The sequence below is a fragment of the Bufo gargarizans genome, chromosome 3, assembly GCF_014858855.1.
Source record: "Bufo gargarizans isolate SCDJY-AF-19 chromosome 3, ASM1485885v1, whole genome shotgun sequence".
Lineage (NCBI taxonomy): Eukaryota > Metazoa > Chordata > Amphibia > Anura > Bufonidae > Bufo > Bufo gargarizans.
Genome location: NC_058082.1, coordinates 77,291,138 through 77,311,883, shown reverse-complemented (window position 1 = coordinate 77,311,883; position 20,746 = coordinate 77,291,138). Strand labels below are relative to the sequence as shown.

The 20,746-nt window shown below is 42.3% G+C and overlaps 1 protein-coding gene across 1 annotated transcript in view; it reads left to right on the top strand.

Annotated features, from left to right (window-relative positions):
* B3GLCT (beta 3-glucosyltransferase) overlaps window positions 1-20,746 on the top strand; it is a 519,846-nt gene that overhangs the window by 472,643 nt on the left and 26,457 nt on the right. Inside the window, exons 11-12 of the mRNA XM_044284963.1 lie at window positions 7,885-7,998; window positions 12,433-12,532. Of these exons, the coding sequence (XP_044140898.1) occupies window positions 7,885-7,998; window positions 12,433-12,532 (214 nt within the window). The remainder of the gene's footprint in view (window positions 1-7,884; window positions 7,999-12,432; window positions 12,533-20,746) is intronic.

Here is a 20,746-nt window from a genome sequence, read left to right as displayed (position 1 = left end):
CGCAAAATCCTATCAAGAAACATAGCGATTTTACTAAACACAGAGTCCGTGCCAGAGACGATGGGGCGGCCGGGGGGGTCCACAAGAGTTTTGTGGACTTTGGGCAAGATATATAAAACCGGAGTAATGGGAGAAGACACCGTTAAATATTCCCTTAGCCCTTCATCAATAATGCCCCCGGCCACAGCATCGGACAAAATATTTTTTATAGCATTCATAATCTGAAATTTAGGGTCATGCTGTAACAAACCATACACATCTGTGTCACGAAGTTGACGTTCAATTTCTTTAACATAATTACATGTATCGAGAACAACCACCCCACCCCCCTTATCGGCGGGTTTAATGGTTAATTGGGGGTTGCTTCTAAGTTGAGAAAGGGCCTCTACTTCAGCAGTCGTCAGGTTAGGTTTATTTAATTTTTCTATATCACCAAAACGGGATTTTAGCTCTCTAACGTCCCTTTTGACTGCGGAAATATAGGCCTCAACAGCAGGTTCATTTACATAAGGAAAAAAATTACTTTTATTCATTAAACCCAATTTCTTGAGTGAAAATTCACTCGTATGTGTCAGTGTGTCAACAGTATGATGCTTAAAAAAAACCTTCAGTTTAATAGATCGAAAGAAATCATTTAGATCCATTTCTAGATCGAACCAGTTTACCTTGGATCTTGGGCAAAATGTAAGCCCTTTAGAGAGGACACTATGTTGGGCTACAGTCAGTTCAGCTGAAGACAAATTGAAGACTATTGTCTCTTTCTCTGAGATGGTACTTTCGTCGATTGTAGTCTGGTCCGGTTGTATCGCTGCTTCCCTTTTCCGTTTGTACCTGCGGCCTCCTCGCCTTGTCCTTGATCCTTTCCCTCCTTTATATCCAAAATGTCCCCTAAAAAAGATTTATTCTCATCTGTGGGTAGTTGCATAAATCTCCGACTTTTCTTATTGCGGTTAGAGCCCATAGATGGTGTATCGGATTGCCATGTATATATATCGCCTCGTTTGTAATCATCTGCATCACGAACCCATTTGTTTCTCTTTCCCTCCTCCACATGGAGATGTTCCCCCCTGACGTGGACGACCCCAGGGTCCGGTGTCCCTCCCGAGAGGTGGGGACCCCGGTCCTGATGCTGGTTTTTGCAGGAGATCCCTGCTGCGGTCTGTAATACTCTCTATGAATTTTTATTTATAGTTATGGTTCTTAAAATATACTGGGAGGATATTTACTCCGTTTAGCTACCATGTATATGATGGGCGTAGAGCTGTCACTTGGGGCTACTTTCCATTAACCAAGATGGTGCGGTGAGATGTCACTGGATAGAACGCATGCGCACCAATTTTACACGGCGACTCACATGATGTCGTCACTCTGGGCATGCGCATTGAAGAGACCGAGACGCGAAGGATACGTGATGGTATATGTGGGCTCCATTGCTTGCTGAGTCTCTTCCTGGGATCCCTATTCAGTATGTTTATAACACTTTATGATTCTAATTGGAACACTAGTCTTGGATATATTTTTATTCTGTATGTAAAGGAACTATATCCTGATATGATAAAATGTATTCCACTGATTACTATGCTAAACATGCACTTTATAATTGTAACACATGTCTGTAATTAAGTTGATTGTAACCACACCCCGATGGGTGTAACACTTTTTTGTAAACGCTTTATATGTGCTCACTTTCACTTACTCTATGCTTGAGAAAGGCTCGCAAGAGCTGAAACGTTGCAAGATTTGCCATTATATGGGTGAATAAAACCACTTGATTTTTTCATCAATATCCGGAGTGCAGTCCTATTTCTTCGATTATACTATTGGGGACTGCCGCTATCCCCCTTGGATTTTGCACCCACTCTTCAGGTTGGTGCTCCCGCTGGACTTTCTTTTTTCTATATATATATATATATATATATATATATAAAAAGAAGAAAATGATGGCGGCACCGGAAAAAAGCCGTTTGGGTGCTAGGTCCAGGGATGTAGCTGCTTACCCCATATAAATAGTGATGAATAAACACCATTGCTTTTTACCTGGAGTGCTGTCCGTCTTTCATCACTATATATATATATGTATATATATGTGTGTGTGTATATATATATATATATATATATATATATATATATGTTATACAGGTCAAACTCCAAAAATTTGAATATCGTGCAAAAGTTTATTGATTTCAGTAATGCAAATTAAAAGGAATTGCATTAATGCAACTTAAAATTGGAATTTTGTGAAAAGGTTCAATATTCTAGGCTCAAAGTGTCACACTCTAGTCAGCTAATTAATCCATATCCCCTCAGCAAAGGGGACCTGAAATTGTGACTTTGGGGTTTTTATAAGCTGTAAGCCATAATCATCCAAATTATAACAAATAAAGGCTTGAAATATCTCGCTTTGCATGTAATGAGTCTGTCTCATATATTAGTTTCACCTTTTAAGTTGCATTACTGAAATAAATTAACTTTGCACAATATTCTAATTTTTTTAGTTTTACGTGTGTATATACATATATATATATATAGTCAATATGGCAAATCAAAAGTTAATGTAGAGAGCTGAGCTCTCTGATATATAGGTTTATAAGATTTCTTTACTTTTACACAGGCTGAGGATTAAGCTAATTATTGGGAACAAACGTTTGTATGCACAATTGTTGCCGATAATTGGCATGTGTAAATGTGCTGATAAACAAGCAAACTTTGCCTTTATGTTAGACGATTGTATTTTTCATGCATTCCTTATTGTCAGCAGCACATTGCCCTGTTTTAGCTGTACACACACTTATGCAGGGAGAGCTGTCAACCATCATGTGTAGGGTAATTAGGACTGTTAAGGAAACCCTTCTGTCAGGAGTCCTGTCACGATTTACGCTACATTTTACTACATATCCTCCAAATCATGTTAATCTATATACAGTGATCCCTCAAGATACAATGTTTTCAATTTACAATGGTCTTTTCTAGGCCACCATAACTTAAAACGGGACTCAATATACAATGCCTCAGACTCAGATCCAACCAATCAACATGGCCATTTTACTGGTAAAACACCTTAATTGGTTGTCTAATTGTGGTCAGAGGTTGCAATAACGCTTGTGCAAGCGTCATTGATGCCTGTTCAGGCCATATTACTCCCTGGAAAAAGTCTAAGGCATACCAATATACCTTAGACTTTTCCCCCACATTCATGAGCGCAGGGCGCTCTGTGAATGGCACGGGCAGCGCAGCGATGCTGCCTGTGCCTGAAATGACCAATAGCAAAGCTCCTTACAGTAAGGAGCTTTGCTATTGGTTGGTTTGGGCGGGCGCCAATGCGATACAGCGCCGAGCAGCAGAGGAAGCCAGCAGGAGATGGAAGGAGGAGGGGCCGGCTGTCTGGAGTTTCTACAATAAGGAAAGGGGGCGCGCTGGACACGGACTCTGGGAAACATGGCGGAGGAGCTGAAGGGGACTCCTCAGAGTTGACAAACAGCCCCAGACATCGAGGTGACAGCAGTGTGTGATGATCACTGCACCACATGCACCATACACTGCACCACACACACTGATGCGTGTAGTGTGTGTGATGTATGTAGTGTGTCGTTAATGCAGGCAGGCTAATATAGCCAAGTGATAAATTACAGGGTTAAATCCACTATATTGGACTGGACTTTATCACTTGACTATAATTGCCTGATGGTCTTTAGATTAGTAATGGTTCCCCCGCATAATTATCCACCTCTTAGGCCACGTTCACACCAGCGCTATTTATTTATGTTGTTCTGCTCCGTTAGATGAGCAGAGCAACAAAAATAACATTAGTGCTGGATCGGGCACGTAAGGCTGGGTTTTTGTGATGCGTTCAACGTACACAAAAAACGTACACATTAACGGATGCCTCAGACAGATGCCATACTGTGGCATGGCACTATGGAGTTCCATTGCAGGATGGGAAAGCATAGTGTACCACATTTTTCCATCCTGCAAAATTCAGCAAAAAAAACCTGTAGGCCTAACTGACAGGGAAGAAGCTGAAGAGACTCCGCCGACTATGATGGAGACTGTTCAGTTTCCGTTCAGGATCTGTCTTTTTACCAGACAAAGTAGTCCTGCATGTAAGGCTTTTTTGTCTGGTCTTTCAACAGAATCTGCAACAGAGGCTCCAAACGTAGCATCCAACGCAGATGTGAGCCTATATATTATGAAGTTCAATTATCCGCAAATTTAATAATCCTCCTCGGGTAAAAATACTCCTCAGAAATGGTCAGAGCAGTATTTTTACTCTTCTGGAAAAAATGTAGTGAGACCTCTGTTTGTGGTACTACATTTTCTGTACTGTCCACTGTCTGTGTCAGGGTGAGCTGCTCCTTCATTTTATTTTTCTGGTAAATGTACAGTACAGACCAAAAGTTTGGACACACCTTCTCATTCAAAGAGTTTTCTTTATTTTCATGACTATGAAAATTGTAGATTCACACTGAAGGCATCAAAACTATGAATTAACACATGTGGAATTATATACATAACAAAAAGGTGTGAAACAACTGAAAATATGTCATTTTCTTCAAAGTAGCCACCTTTTGCTTTGATTACTGCTTTGCACACTCTTGGCATTCTCTTGATGAGCTTCAAGAGGTAGTCACCTGAAATGGTTTTCACTTCACAGATGTGCCCTGTCAGGTTTAGTAAGTGGGATTTCTTGCCTTATAAATGGGGTTGGGACCATCAGTTGCGTTGTGGAGAAGTCAGGTGGATACACAGCTGATAGTCCTACTGAATAGACTGTTAGAATTTGTATTATGGCAAGAAAAAAGCAGCTAAGTAAAGAAAAATGAGTGGCCATCATTACTTTAAGAAATGAAGGTCAGTCAGTCTGAAAAATTGGGGAAACTTTGAAAGTGTCCCCAAGTGCAGTCACAAAAACCATCAAGCGCTACAAAGAAACTGGCTCACATGCGGACCGCCCCAGGAAAGGAAGACCAAGAGTCACCTCTGCTGCGGAGGATAAGTTCATCCGAGTCGCCAGCATCAGAAATCGCAGGTTAACAGCAGCTCAGATTAGAGACCAGGTCAATGCCACACAGAGTTCTAGCAGCAGACCTTAACAACTGTTAAGAGGAGACTGTGTGAATCAGGCCTTCATGGTAGAATATCTGCTAGGAAACCACTGCTAAGGACAGGCAACAAGCAGAAGAGACTTGTTTGGGCTAAAGAACACAAGGAATGGACATTAGACCAGTGGAAATCTGTGCTTTGGTCTGATGAGTCCAAATTTGAGATCTTTGGTTCCAACCACCGTGTCTTTGTGCGACGCAGAAAAGGTGAACGGATGGACTCTACATGCCTGGTTCCCACCGTGAAGCATGGAGGAGGAGGTGTGATGGTGTGGGGGTGCTTTGCTGGTGACACTGTTGGGGATTTATTCAAAATTGAAGGCTTACTGAACCAGCATGACTACCACAGCATCTTGCTGCGGCATGCTATTCCATCCGGTTTGCGTTTAGTTGGACCATCATTTATTTTTCAACAGGACAATGACCCCAAACACACCTCCAGGCCGTGTAAGGGCTATTTGACCATGAAGGAGAGTGATGGGGTGCTGCGCCAGATGACCTGGCCTCCACAGTCACCGGACCTGAACCCAATCGAGATGGTTTGGGGTGAGCTGGACCGCAGAGTGAAGGCAAAAGGGCCAACAAGTGCTAAGCATCTCTGGGAACTCCTTCAAGACTGTTGGAAGACCATTTCAGGTGACTACCTCTTGAAGCTAGCTCATCAAAAGAATGCCAAGAGTGTGCAAAGCAGTAATCAAAGCAAAAGGTGGCTACTTTGAAGAACCTAGAATATGACATATTTTCAGTTGTTTCACACTTTTATGTTATGTATGTAATTCTACATGTGTTAATTCATAGTTTTGATGCCTTCAGTGTGAATCTACAATTTTCATAGACATGAAAATAAAGAAAACTCTTTGAATGAGAAGGTGTGTTCAAACTTTTGGTCTGTACTGTATGTCCAATACAAGACCCTGAATAAGCTCCTGATCTTACCATAGAAAGTCATGTCTAGCATCCAGCATCTTTTCCTGTCTATTTTATGTATAGACCGGCCTTATGTCTTGGTTATCTGCTTAGTTCACTTTTTTGTATTTTGTGTTGCCATTTTTGGGCTTTGGAACCAATTACTGGTTTTCCCTAGAGTTATTATAGCATTACAATGGTTTTAACTTAAAATGGTTGTCCTGGATCCAATTAATATTGTAACTTGAGGGACCACTTGTATCACAGAGCTCAGTTTTTCTCGCTCTATCATATGTTGCTCTCAGTACAGCAGAAATCACCTGACACGTTTTCTCTAAAGAGGTTGTTCGCCTTTAGGCTGGTGGGGGGGTGACCTGGCCCCATTGCCTTGCGTGATCAATTGACATGACTCAAAAGGGCCAGATCACTGCTGCGGCCATTCATTGAAGGCCGCAGTGTCAAATTGAACGCTGACAGCAGGGACCTGAACGAGGCAGCAAAAGAGGCAGGTCCCAGCACTGTAGAGCAGCTAAGTATGCCTCCCTTTGCAGGTCTCACCAGAATGGGGGTCTTTTCAACCCCCCCCCCCCCCCTCCCCAAAAAAGTGAACAACCCCATTAAGTGAGCAATTTGATGAATGATTACTTTAAACAAGACATGGTAGTTCTCCAGACCAGGCAGTCATGGTTACAACTTGATCGTACTAATGTAAAAAAAAGCTGGAAATGTTACTAAAATGGCAAGGCAGCTCCTAAATGTAAGCATCATCTTTCCGAAGTCAAAAGTAGGGAAAAAAAAGCAACACCATAAACTTAAAAAATAACAAAAACTGTTCATCTGTCATGCATCCTGGGTAAAATAGATGCCCTATCAGAATGCCAATGTCTAACCCTGTATTTGCAAGTGCCAGCATCACATAAAAAATATATAAACTCACCTTGTAGCACCCATCCAAGCCACTTTCAGTCTATACTGGGCCAGAAGGGTCGTGTGCCATATACATGGTCAACACTGCTGGCCACATCAAGGCTGAGGCCATTGCTTGGCAAGCAGCAGTCTTGTGTGTGATTGGCTGGGAACGCTGTTGTGAATATATATGGCTTTCACACCTGTCGTTCAATTGATTTTAAAATAAGAAAGAAAGGCATTGTTTATTAAGGGTGTTATAGAAGACCTCAAAAAAATAAGGGGGCATTCCCATGATAAACTTGGATGAACTCACCGCAGGCCTTCCAATGCATGACAGTAGCATGTGTACTTGGAATAATATGAAGAACCTATTGCTTGCCAAGTTGCTAGAATTTCCCACCATTACTGCATATCATGTACCCATCATCTGTGAAGATTAGAAAATGGAATTAGTTCATAGGAAGCGCCAACTGGCTCACGTTAGTTGCCTGGTATTTGGGGATATTTCACATCTTCTTGGCAGGTTTACCTTATTGAGTTAGTGCTTTTAGTTGATGTTTTTATTGCATTTTTTTTTTTTCATTAAACTTCTTGCCATTTTTGTTTTATCATTGAATGGAAATATGGAGATTCACTTCAAAGATACTTTATATGTTCTTTATTAGAAGTGTTTTCCAAGATTGTTGAATATTTGGCAGAGCATGGGGCTGTGTTAAATAATGAAAAATAACTGCTCATCTTTTAAATGGCTTGCCTCTCAAATCCTCGCCGGGCCTGTAGCATACACATATGCCGTTCATTGCTCACTTGATGGCCGCATTGGGAGTGGCCGGACATTGTAAAGGTTAGTAAGGTTGTTTCTTTAATTGACACAGCCCTCCCTGCTCCAAAACATGTCAGCCCTTTTAACCTATCTTTCTGTGTTTTACTTCTCATTTGTAGATGTATAATCCATACTTTGTTTTTGCAGTACCAGTTGTGAAACAGACTTGGGAAAAGAATGTTGTGCTCCTTGAATATTACAGTGATTATGCCGATCCTACAATCCCTACAATAGATCTAGGCGTTCCAAATGTCGAAAGAGGTAAAATGACTTGTAGTCTGCATTCCTCGATGCTGTATGTAAAACCATTCTTATATATTTGAAAAATATATAGGTTTTCATTTTCAAGGATTATAATTTGCTTCACTACATAAGGCTTCTTTCACACTAGCGTTAATATTTTCCGGTACTGAGATCCGTCATAGGGTCTCAATACCGGAAAAAAAAACTTCAGTTTTGTCCCCACTCATTGTCAATGGGGACAAAACGTAACAGAACAGAATGCTCCAAAATACATTCAGTTCCGTTCTCATACCGGAGCAAAACGCATTCTGTCCTGGGTTGCGGAGCAAAAAGGATCCGTCATGACCCACAATGTAAATCAATGGTGACTCTCTAACACAATAGAAAACGTATCCGTCCCCCATCGACTTTCAGTGGAGTTCATTACGGATCCGTCTTGGCTATGTTAAAAATAATACAACCATATCCGTTCATAACAGAGGCAGACCGTTGTATTATCAATAACTGAAGCGTTTTTGCTAAACCATGAGAGATCCAGCAAAAATGCTAGTGTGAAAGTCACCTAAGTTGGTGTCGCCTGCTGTGCAGATTGGTCACCATACATACTTCTCATAAGCTGTTTCAGGAAGCAGCTGATCACTGGGGGTGGGAGAGGCTACAGTAGACCTGTGGCTGCGGCAATCAGTTGCTAGCGACGTAGGGAACAACGTCCAGGTGTATATTGTACATAGAATAGCCATTCAGGTAATATGTAAGGGGGTTAGACCTTATATAGGATCTTATTGGCCCATGAGTGGTATATATGGCTTCCCACTGAAGGGTAGAGGAAGAAATCAGGCAGAAATAGTGATAACTTGGGAAAAAAAATGTCTTATTCATTATTTTGACGCCTGTTTTAGGCTTACAAAATGGTCTACATGTAAGACAGCTAGGAAGCTGTCATACATTTAGAACTGGTGCTGGATGCGCCGAAGTTATGTAGAGGCCAGTGCATTTCCATTACAGATGTTTTACTGGACTTAGATACAGATGACCTCTTTGTAGGATAAGTCATCAGTATCTGATTGGTGTAGGTCTTACTACAGCGCCAGAAACTACACAGTGGGGTGATGCTGGAAGCAGAAGTCTCCGTCCACTGTGCAGTTCCTGTCGACGGCGTACTGCTGCTCAGCTCCAATTTACTTGAATGGGGGTTGATCTATAGCAGGGACTTCAGCTGTTGCAAAACTTTAACTCCCAGTATGCCTGGATAGCCTACAGCTATTAGGGCATGCTAGGAGTTGTAGCTTTGCAACAGCTGGAGGGCTGCAGGCAGTGGCGTACATAGAGAAGTAAGGGCCCCATAGCAAGGATCAAACCAGGCCCCCCACACAGGACAGAATGGTTTCTGCCTAAACCCTTTTCAATGACCCATGGATCATTTTTCCACTGCTCAATTTACTAAAAGTTGTTCCTTTAGAGGGAAGATTCCTGACCAAGTTTTCACCCTCAGTAGAGGAGATAATCCCAACTAAGACTGGGCCCCATAGCAGTCGCATGGTCTGCCGCTATGGTAGATACGCCCCTGGCTGCAGGTTGAGCATCCTTGATCTTTAGTAACCTGGTACACTACTGCACATTGACAGGAGCTTTTCACTTCCAAGTATGTCTACTGTACCAGCAGCTGCACAAAACAGATCATTGAGGTGCCAGGTTTCAAACAGCCAAAGACCTGATATTGATGGATAGATCGTTAGTATCTAAAGGCGGGTTTAGATGGGTTGATGGAGCGACCGATTGTCGGGAAGGAAGCGTTCCTTCACAAGAGTCAGCTGCTCACTCAGTGAAGGAGACCAATGTATTTACATGGAGCAATCTCCTTCACAGTATGAGGAAGAGGGATCACTATAGCAATCAGAATCATTGTTTCTGGGAAGCAGATCACTGTTTAAATAGTAAGATCTGTTGTCCAGAAATGATGATCAGGATAGGCGATAAATGATTGTTGAGGGTGCCACCATGCAATTCGTACAGTCACTTCACATGGGGATTCCAAGCCCTCATTCCTCCTCTCTGCACAACCACAGTAGGAGGAGTTTGAATGGAGCGGTGGTTAAGCAAATCTGTGGGACTGATGGAGACAGCCAAGTGGTGTGGTCTACTTCCTGTCCTGAAGAAGAATGCCATAGAAAGTGTAGTTCCAGTGATTTAGAATGCCAGCTCTCCCACCCAAAGTTTAGAACTGATGGTGGGAGATGCAGAATGGTTTCTAAGGCAACCATTGGTCATCAAAGAATCATCTGGACAAGATGTTTACAAGTGAGACTTTGCTGTCCAGCTGTTTTCTCACCACGGCACATCCTGCCTCCCCTGCAGTGGGTCCAAACGTCAATTCTTGAGTAGTAGAGATTATATTTTTGGTTGGTGGAGCTACACTTTAAATGATTAGACTGCCTAGTGTTGTGTGTATGAAACTTGACGCTGTCTTTTTCAGATTGTGTTTCTCCACTGCGTATTATATGATTGTATAAACATATTTAATAGCTACTGTAGTTGTACTTCAGTGGCCTCTACAAGACGTTCGGGGCATTTATCAAGGCATTCACACCACTATTGTAGTGTAACGAAGTTATAAATGATGGCGCATGTCAAATGTGCACCATAATTTGTGACTTTTTGCACTTTGTGTCGAGAAGGGGCGGGGCTTTCGCCGGAAAGGGGTGGAAGTTATAGCCGAATGCAACACCATCCTGTAGCTAGCATAGACTTCAGGTTTGGTGCACGGCAGGGCAGAGATGTGCATAATTTATTAAGCCTCTTAATTAAGAGCATATCACGCCAGTGCCCAGAGATCAAGGCTGGCACATGGGTACACCAGTCTTGATAAGTGTCCTTCTTTGTATCCTGTTTTCCACCAGATTATCATGAAAGCGATCCTGTAGTTCAAGAAAAAAAAAATCACATTAACTGGGGAACAAGCAGAATGCTCACTTGGTGACCTCCTCTTCATTTTTTTTGTTGCAGATCCTTTATTTCTTGGGCTCCTCTTCTGCCATCCAAGATGGCCGTGCGGCTTCTTAGACTATCTGATGTATACTGTGTATTGGTACCCGAAGACACTTCCTACTTGCCCAGCCCCGCTCTTGGATTGGACAGCACAGTTCACATGAGCAGCGCTGACCAATGCACGGGCAGCAGTAAGTGTCTTGGGCTACAAAACGCACAATAAGCTCGCTGAGAAGCGGTGCATCCTTCTTATATGGGCCCGTGAATCAGCAGATCGGCGACTAAAAAGGTGAAAAAGAGGGCACCATTTAAGGCTACTTTCACACTAGCGTTCGATCGGATCCGTTCTGAACGGATCCGATCGTAATAATGCAGGCGGAGGCTCCGTTCAGAACGGATCCGTCTGCATTATATTAGCTAAAAAAAGCTAAGTGTGAAAATAGCCTCGGACGGATCCGTCCAGACTTTCAATGTAAAGTCAATGGGGGACGGATCCGCTTGAAGATTGAGCCATATTGTGGCATCTTCAAACGGATCCGTCCCCATTGACTTACATTGTAAGTCTGGACGGATCCGCACGCCTCCGCACGGCCAGGCGGACACCCGAACGCTGCAAGCAGCGTTCAGCTGTCCGCCTGTCCGTGCGGAGGCGAGCGGAGCGGAGGCTGAACGCCGCCAGACTGATGCAGTCTGAGCGGATCCGCTCCATTCAGACTGCATCAGGGCTGGACGGCTGCGTTCGGGTCCGCTCGTGAGCCCCTTCAAACGGAGCTCACGAGCGGACAGCCGAACGCTAGTGTGAAAGTAGCCTTAGTATTGTGTTTGTTCTCCAACTCGTAGGTTGCTTTGACCTTCTATTCAACCTGCTCCTTCAGCTTCTGATCCAGGCTGAAAAATACTTTTAACCTTGAGTACTTGATGTAGTTGTTTTTTCTCAGTGTTAAAAAGAATTGCAAACAGCAAAGCAATAGAATACACAATTTATATAAACCGTCAGCATTAAAAACATACCCCCACCGCTTGTTTGGCAGCTTCTGTAGGTTTTAGGAGCGTTTTCTCAATATCAGAGACAAAGACAAACGAGTTGGGCAACATGTATCTGATTGAATGTAATTCAGCAATTCATTGGTCTCATAGATTTTGCTGGGATCTCCTGCTGGAAGAGAAGGTTTGATAACTTGCTCCTTCAGGGTGTGTTCACACAGCAAAATCTGCGGCAACAAAATCAGTACCCGATTACTAGCTGAGAACAGGGGGATATAGAGAAGTATTAGAAGACGATTTTGAAGTGGTTTTCCCAGCGTATTTCTTATCCAACCCTTGGGAATTGAGGTATAATTCAGAAGCGTTTTCGGTGGTGGAAATGCAGCTGAAAATGCTTTAGTTGTATGTATAATGTGAAATCTACTTTAGTTGTATGTAATGCAGTTTTTATTTTATCACAACTGTTTTTTTGTGTGTATTCAGGACACTGTGGGAAAACATTTGCTATTTTGGAGCGGTTTATGAAATCGAATCTTTTACGTGCACGGTGGCTCGTGGTAGTGGATGACGATACACTGATCAGGTGTGTTTTCATGTAGCAGGGTATAGTGCAAAACGAAATATTTGTATTGAATTGTATTCGGTTTGCAATGAAAAATGAACCAACTCTGTGGTACAAATACAAGTATTGGCCCCCACGCCTCTATAAAATAATCCCACTTTAGCCTATCCTTAAAGGAGTTTGTCTGACAATTTGTAATATGGTTTAAAATAAAAAAGTATACTCACCATTCACGTGCTGGGACAAGGGACATGATTGGCTGCAGTGGTCTCAAAACATCCCAGCACGTCACCACCGCACAGGATAACCACCAGCGGCGGAGAGAAATGGGTAAGTATAACGTTTTTTTAAGCCATTATAGAACTTTTCTGAGGTGAAGTATCTCGGACAACACTTTTGATGCGGTATTCCGGGATACTTGATCTATGGGGGTCACACATCCCGGACCCTCCCACCAATCAACTTTTTCAGATTAGTGTCAACCCCAGAACTACACAGCTCTGTCCATTTTATAGGGGATGGACCTGGTAACGACAGTGTTACTCCCTTTCACTTCAAGGCAGCAGCACTGCAGTTACCAGCTGCTTCCACAGTGGACAGAAACAGCTGATCAGTGGAGGGTTGGACTCAGCAGATTAGATATTGATGGCCTATAGTCTATCGGTATTAAAACCCTGAGCAATAGAGTAAAGCAAATAATGAAATAACACTGAAAAGAACATAGCCTTACTACGGGATCCTTCAAACAGCTTTTTTTTGTAGCATTCTTTTTGCTTGGAAAAAAATACCATCATTCTAATGGTTTTTTTTATTACCGTAGATGTTTTTTAGGTTGTGTTTTTTAATCATGTTTTTTACATGTTTTTTTTTTGGAGGGGTTTTTGTAATTTCAGTTGTGACACTTTTGAAAAACGCCATACAAGTATGACACAGGAGGATCAGAAGGGGGTACTAAAATGGTACGGTAATCCCCCTCTCTGATTCTCTTGTGCCATTTTGATTCCCCCTTCTGATCCCCCTGTGTCATTTTAATTGATCCCCCTCCCCACCCTGATACCCCTGTGCCATTTTAAGTCATCCCCCTCCCCACCCTGATTTTTTTGTTCAACAATAAATGTGTACCTTATTCTTCTTCATGGAAAAATAAGACATCCCTGAAAATAAGACCTAGCGAATCTTTGGGAGCAAAAATTAATATAAGACACTGTCTTATTTTCGGGGAAACAGGGTACTTAGCCTCAAAACATTTTGTTACTAAACATGCTGGAAACTTAGAGGCTATCCAACTCATGGGCCTGGAGAAAGTCAATAAACCTCCCAGAGGTGGTAATTGGGAACATAAATTATGTGCCAGAGAAAGATTGTGGATGTTAAACTTGGACATACAATTTCCCTCTGGGATGAATATGAAAATAGATTTTTTTTTTAACCTGTGTACTGTATATGTATGTATTATATTGTTTATATACAGGTCCTCAAAAAAATAGCATATTGTGATAAAGTTCATTATTTTCGGTAATGTACTGATAAACATTAGACTTTCATATATTTTAGATTCATTACACACAACTGAAGTAGTTCAAGCCTTTTATTGTTTTAATATTGATGATTTTGGCATACAGCTCATGAAAACCCAAAATTCCTATCTAAAAAAATTTGCATATTTCATCCGACCAATAAAAGAAAAGTGTTTTTAATACAAAAAAAGTCAACCTTCAAATAATTATGTTCAGTTATGCACTCAATACTTGGTCGGGAATCCTTTTGCAGAAATCACTGCTTCAATGCGGCGTGGCATGGAGGCAATCAGCCTGTGGCACTGCTGAGGTGTTATGGAGGCCCAGGATGCTTCGATAGCGGCCTTAAGCTCATCCAGAGTGTTGGGTCTTGCGTCTCTCAACTTTCTTATCCCAATATCCCACAGATTCTCTATGGGGTTCAGGTCAGGAGAGTTGGCAGGCCAATTGAGCACAGTAATACCATGGTCAGTAAACCATTTACCAGTGGTTTTGGCACTGTGAGCAGGTGCCAGGTCGTGCTGAAAAATGAAATCTTCATCTCCATAAAGCTTTTCAGCAGATGGAAGCATGAAGTGCTCCAAAATCTCCTGATAGCTAGCTGCATTGACCCTGCCCTTGATAAAACACAGTGGACCAACACCAGCAGCTGACATGGCACCTCAGACCACACTGACTGTGGGTACTTGACACTGGACTTCAGGCATTTTGGCATTTCCCTCTCCCCAGTCTTCCTCCAGACTCTGGCACCTTGATTTCCGAATGACATGCAACAGTCCAGTGCTGCTTCTCTGTAGCCCAGGTCAGGCGCTTCTGCCGCTGTTTCTGGTTCAAAAGTGTCTTGACCTGGGGAATGCGGCACCTGTAGCCCATTTCCTGCACACGCCTGTACACGGTGGCTCTGGATGTTTCTACTCCAGACTCAGTCCACTGCTTCCGCAGGTCCCCCAAGGTCTGGAATCGGTCCTTCTCCACAATCTTTCTCAGGGTCCGGTCACCTCTTCTCATTGTGCAGCGTTTTCTGCCACACTTTTTCCTTCCCACAGACTTCCCACTGAGGTGCCTTGATACAGCACTCTGGGAACAGCCTATTCGTTCAGAAATTTCTTTCTGTGTCTTACCCTCTTGCTTGAGGGTGTCAATGATGGCCTTCTGGACAGCAGTCAGGTCGGCAGTCTTACCCATGATTGCGGTTTTGAGTAACGAACCAGGCTGGGAGTTTTTAAAAGCCTCAGGAATTTTTTGCAGGTGTTTAGAGTTGATTAGTTGATTCAGATGATTAGGTTAATAGCTCGTTTAGAGAACCTTTTCATGATATGCTAATTTTTTTAGATAGGAATTTTGGGTTTTCATGAGCTGTATGCCAAAATCATCAATATTAAAACAATAAAAGGCTTGAACTACTTCAGTTGTGTGTAATGAATCTAAAATATATGAAAGTCTAATGTTTATCAGTACATTACAGAAAATAATGAACTTTATCACAATATGCAATTTTTTTTAGAAGGACCTGTATATGGTTTTGTGTTTAGAATAATTATCGCACATATACCGTATTTTTCGCTTGATAAGACGCACCTGATGATAAGACGCACCTAGGTTTTTGAGGAGGAAAATAAGAAAAAAATATTTTGAACCAAAAGGTGTGCTTTTGGTAGGTTTTGAACTAATGGTGGTCTGTGGATGACGCACTGTTATGGGGGATCTGTGGATGACGCACTGTTATGGGGGATCTGTGGATGACGCACTGTTATAGGGGATCTGTGGATGACGCACTGTTATGGGGGATCTGTGGATGACGCACTGTTATGGGGGATCTGTGGATGGCGCACTGTTATGGGGGATCTGTGGATGGCGCACTGTTATGGGGGAATCTGTGGATGACGCACTGTTATGGGGGGATCTGTGGATGACGCACTGTTATGGGGGGACCTGTGGATGACGTACTGTTATGGGGGGATCTGTGGATGACGCACTGTTATGGGGGAATCTATGGATGACGCACTGTTATGGGGGGATCTATGGATGATGCACTGTTATGGGTGGATCTGTGGATTACACTGATGGGGGATCTATGGATGATGCACTGTTATGGGTGGATCTGTGGATTACACTGATGGGGGATCTGTGGATGACACTGATGGGGGATCTGTGGATGACACTGATGGGGGATCTGTGGATGACACTGATGGGGGATCTGTGGATTACACTGATGGGGGATCTGTGGATGACACTTATGTGATCTACAGATCCCCCATCAGGTGCATCAGTGTGGAGGGAGGAGGCGGAGACACTCATGACTGGGCCCGATGCAGTGATTCTACTCTAATACACCGGGCCCTGCAGCTGTTAAGTACATTCAATCCGATCCATATCTTAATGTATATCGCACTGTTCTGTACTTACTGTAGTACCGTATATATAGCATTAAGACGGCACAGACTTGCAGCTCCCTCGGTCATGCACCGCCTGCCGCAGTTCCCTCGTCATGCGGCCTGCCTGCTTATCTCACTTTATGAATGAACAGGCAGGCGGGAAAGGCAGCGCATGACCGATGGAGCTGCCGGTCTGCGCCATCTTAATGCTATACATACAGTACTACAGTAAGTACAGAACAGTGCAGTATACATTAAGATATGGATCGGATTGAATGTACTTAACAGTTGCGGGGCCCGGTGTATTAGGGTAGAGTCACTGCACCGGGCCCTGCCATGAGTGTCCCCGCCTCCTCCCTCCACACTGATACTTCGCAGGCCGCGCTGTGCAGCATAGCGGCCAGCGAAGTATCCGCTTTATAAGACGCACAGCCATTTTCCCCCCACTTTTGGGGGAAAAAAGTGTGTCTTAAAAAAGCGAAAAATACGGTATCTATATATTTTTTTTTTATGCTAAAGGATGCAGGTATCGGCCAGGTTTAAGTTAGGCTACTTTCACACTAGCATTTATTGCAGATCCGTCATAGATCTGCAAAAAAAAACGCTTCCGTTACCATAATACAACTGCATGCATCCGTCACGAAGGGATCCGCTGGTATTATGTTTTCTATAGCCATGACGGATCCGTTTTCTATTGTGTCCGAGAAAATGGATCCATCCCCATTGACTTACATTGTGTGTCAGGACAGATCTGTCTTGCTTCGCACCACATTGCAAACAGAAAAACGCTGCTTGCAGCATTATCCTGTCCACGATGGGAGCGCAACCAAATGGAACGGAATGCATTCTGGAGTACTCCGTTTTGTTCAGTTCAGTTTTATCCCCATTGACAATGAATGGGGACAAAACGAAAGCGTTTTTTTTTCCACTATTGAGATCCTATGATGGATCTCAATAGCGGAATTGAAAACGCTAATGTGAAAGTAGCCTTAACCGTGTGTGATTCTAATTAACAACTTGTGTTGTAGTTCGTGTGGTTTTAAATGTGTTTCACCACAGTTAGACAAGTGCTAGGATTAAGAACAAGTCACGCTCTGTTTGAAATGCGTAAGCATCTTTTACTGCTACATTTTAAGCTGTTTTTATAGAGGTGACAATAAAGATTATCAGTTTTTATGGAGTGCTAGAGAAAATTTCACATCTTGGGATTATCGCTTATGTGCCTGTCTCCGATTCAGGATTTTTTTCCCCTTACACCGCCAGCACTGTTTGAAGCATGAGATGGGCTGAGATGGTGGGAATCTAGTTTGCTTTTCTCTGAAGTGCTTGTTGACATACTTGGTACTGCCATAATTATGCCAAACTAGTATGAATTTGTTTTCCTAATGTTTTGTTGCCTAAAACCTGAGTGCGACCTATAGTTTTAGGGCCTGGTAAATGGTTGTTCAGTCTTTCATGACCAAAATCGGAATAACTCTCATCACCTATGGGTGGAGTTTTGTAAACAGCCTAGTCGCAGTGATGGCTAACCTCCGACACTCCAGCTGTGGTGAAACTACAACTCCCATCATGCTCCCTTTATTTCTATGGAGTTCTGAGAACAGCCAAGCAAGTGTACATCTTGGGAGTTGTAGTTTTACCACAGCTGGAGTGCCGAAGGTCTGTGATAGACCTAGTGACTGTGCTCCACTCCCTCTGGCCGCCTCTTACAAAGGTTATTCTGAAATCAGCCATGAAAGACTGAGATAGGAATAACCCTTTAATATGATTTCATAACCTGTACTCCAGATAACCCCCACAAAATTGTTTTTTTACACAACTCACTCCACTTTCTTGATGAGAAAGTGAGCTTGGTTAGCTGTGTAAATAAGGGGCAGGTCAGATTTATCACCTTCACAGATAAAAAATATAAAAAAAAAACACTCAAACTCACTCCAGTTTTTTTAGACAAAAGGGTTACGTTTAAAGGTGCATAAAACTTAACAAAAAACATGCAACATTTGATGCAAAATACAGCGACGCTGACTAAGGCAAAACTGACTTTAGCTATAACCCTCATGATTCATTTTTCAAAATGTTTCCTTTAGCTAGGTGAGAATAGAGAATCCAGCAGAACATTTCTGTTGATTGCTTATCAAAACAGTCTGTACAAGGTTTTTAGCTGAATATAGTCAGGCAGTGTCAGACTGGGGTACCTAGGGCCCACCAGTAAAATTTATTTTGGGGGCCCACTGTATGGTGGATACATTCAAATATATTAAATAATCTAACAGGTTTTTTATATGAACATAGGCTGGTTGAGGTGTGGTACATTGAATCTTTATATGTGGTGCAGTAAGTCTACTGTGTTATGTGACACTTATGCAGGGGGTGGGAGACTAGGGGCCCACCTTGCTCAGGGGCCTACCGGGGGATTCCCCTGTACCCCTGTGGGCCAGTCCAAGCCTGCAGTCAGGACAGCGTTGGACCCCAGGTGTAAAAGATTAACCATTCCATTCTAGACCACCAGGGATTACTGGCACCTATTTTTACCTTTAAAGGAGTATACCAGGTCTTCGTCCTGAGGCTCCTTTCACACAGTCAGTGTTTGGTCAGTTTTTTTTATCTGTGATTGTTAGGTAAAACCAGGAGTGGGTCCTAGACAGAGATAAGATATAATGAATTGATTTGTACTTCTGTCTTTTTGACCCATATCTGGTTTTGGCTTTTAATCGCTGATGAAAATCACAGACTAAAACATTAACATGTGGATCAAGCCTAAGGCTAAGTCATCAATATCTAATTGATGGATGTCCAACACCCATCACCCCACTGCAGTGCAGGGATTAGTGGCATTAACCCCTTCTCTGACCAAGATGACCGTATATTTTTGCCTTTAAAGGGTTATACTGGGTCTTAGTCCTGAGGCTCTTTTGACAGTGTTTGGTCAGTGTTTCGATCAATAATAGTAAGGTAAAACCAGGAGTGGATTCTACACAGAGATGAGTTATAATGCAAAGATTTGCACTTTTTTGTATTTTTGACCCACATCTAGTTTTGGCTCCCAACCACTGATGAAGATCACTGAAAAAGGATCAGGTCTACGGCTAACTCATCAATATCAAATTGGTGGGGGTCCAACTGCCAGCACCACCACTGATAAAGTGTAGGGAGCTGTCTGCTTCTGGCTCCATAACGTTGGTTAGTTACAGTGGTTTCAGCTCCTTCTACTAATCGTGGGAGCCAAAACCACTTGCAGGTCAAAAAGAAAGAAAGAGTGCAAATCTTTCCACTGTCTAAAAAAGACATAAGTCCATCAGGTTCAACCAAGAGATGGGTGGGGACGCGAATCCCACTAATAAACAAGCCCTCACCTTTCATCATTGATAGAAAAACCTATGACTCTCAGGATATGGGGACAAACAATAACATTTAAGTGTTTTTATTGTGCAAAAGTAGTGAAACAGAAAAGTATGTAGATTTAGTATGACCGTAATTAAAATGAAAAAAAAAAAAGTTGTCAAAAACCCCAAACCCAAAAATGAAATGCCACAATTTTTTTCCCTTTGTTATTTTTTTTCATGGCGCGCTACATTTTATTACTAGAATGTTTACTTTAAAAGCCTTTTGTGATCTTTTGTACCAGGATTTATTTGAGTAACCGGAAGATTCTTTGCTCATTGCATTTTTGTCTGAGTGAATGAATAATAGGAAGCAAACATCATACTGATATGTCCATTGACCCATGCATTTTCAGACCACAAGAATCCTATAATATGTTGTGAAAGCTAAATTTATCTGCATGGCTTAAGGAATAATAAAGAAATTGCGGCTAATTACAGATGGAGAACTTCACTTACATGACAAATGTACTGCTCGATAATGAGAAGTCTGCAAAGACCTTTCTGGGACCTTTCCAATACTGTGTTTTTCAGTTCAAATAGCTCATAATTTGAGAAATTACTCTAATATTATACATTCAGTTAATGCTCTTAGGAAGAGGTCAGTGAGTAAGGAAGATCATAGTGTGCAGCTCACTGATGGCAGGAGATACGTTAAGAGCAGAAATCAGGCAGTGTATTTACCGTATCTTTTCTGTGGAGGGAACAAAGGACATCCTGAAGGATCGGTTAGTTTTATTAGAATAAATATTCGGTTAGCAGTCACTTAATAATTTTATTTGTTGGGTAAAGCAGGAGAGATTTCCAAAAAACGTAATAAGGAACCATCTAATGCCTACATAACCAATCACAGCATATGTTTAATTTTTCAAGTTTACTGCAATAAATTAAATCTCTTCTGTGATCGGCTGCTAGCTACCAAATGTCTGTCGCCAAGGGGGTTGTCTGGTTTAAAAATCTATT